The 453-nt window shown below is 34.4% G+C and overlaps 1 protein-coding gene across 1 annotated transcript in view; it reads left to right on the top strand.

Moving 5' to 3' along the window:
* Positions 1 to 453, top strand: part of LOC119582329 (lysophospholipid acyltransferase 7-like) — a 33,282-nt gene that overhangs the window by 27,542 nt on the left and 5,287 nt on the right. Inside the window, 1 exon segment of the mRNA XM_037930543.1 lies at positions 105 to 293. Within this exon segment, the coding sequence (XP_037786471.1) occupies positions 105 to 293 (189 nt within the window).

Here is a 453-nt window from a genome sequence, read left to right as displayed (position 1 = left end):
ATGTCAACTTAATCTAATCTAGAATATATATTTATTTGTGCAAGGGTAACTAGAACCTAAAAATAAACCCAGAACACAGAATTACTCTTGTCTTTACATTGCAGGGCCAGTATATGTATGACTGGTTTGCTTGGTTTGTGAAGATGCAGAACTTTGCCTACATGGGCATGGCATTCCTCCTCCTGCGTGTGGACACCACCCTCCACTACTGGCACTCCATTGGCTATATATATCATGGTCTCCTGGTTTTCATGCATGGGATTGCACAATACGTCAATCTCATTTTTAGCAAGGTGAGTTTGACCGTACAACTTGAGATTTATGAGTTAGTAAGGGAAATGTAAAAATTTTAATGAAAAATTAAATTTGTGATAGCTTTCATTATGTATATGTATTCTGTATTCATCAAATAAAAATGTATATATGATTAATTATGTATATTTTGATGGTTCA

This window comes from Penaeus monodon, chromosome 15 (genome assembly GCF_015228065.2).
Source record: "Penaeus monodon isolate SGIC_2016 chromosome 15, NSTDA_Pmon_1, whole genome shotgun sequence".
NCBI classification, from domain to species: Eukaryota; Metazoa; Arthropoda; class Malacostraca; order Decapoda; family Penaeidae; genus Penaeus; species Penaeus monodon.
This window is presented reverse-complemented; position numbering and strand designations above follow the sequence as displayed.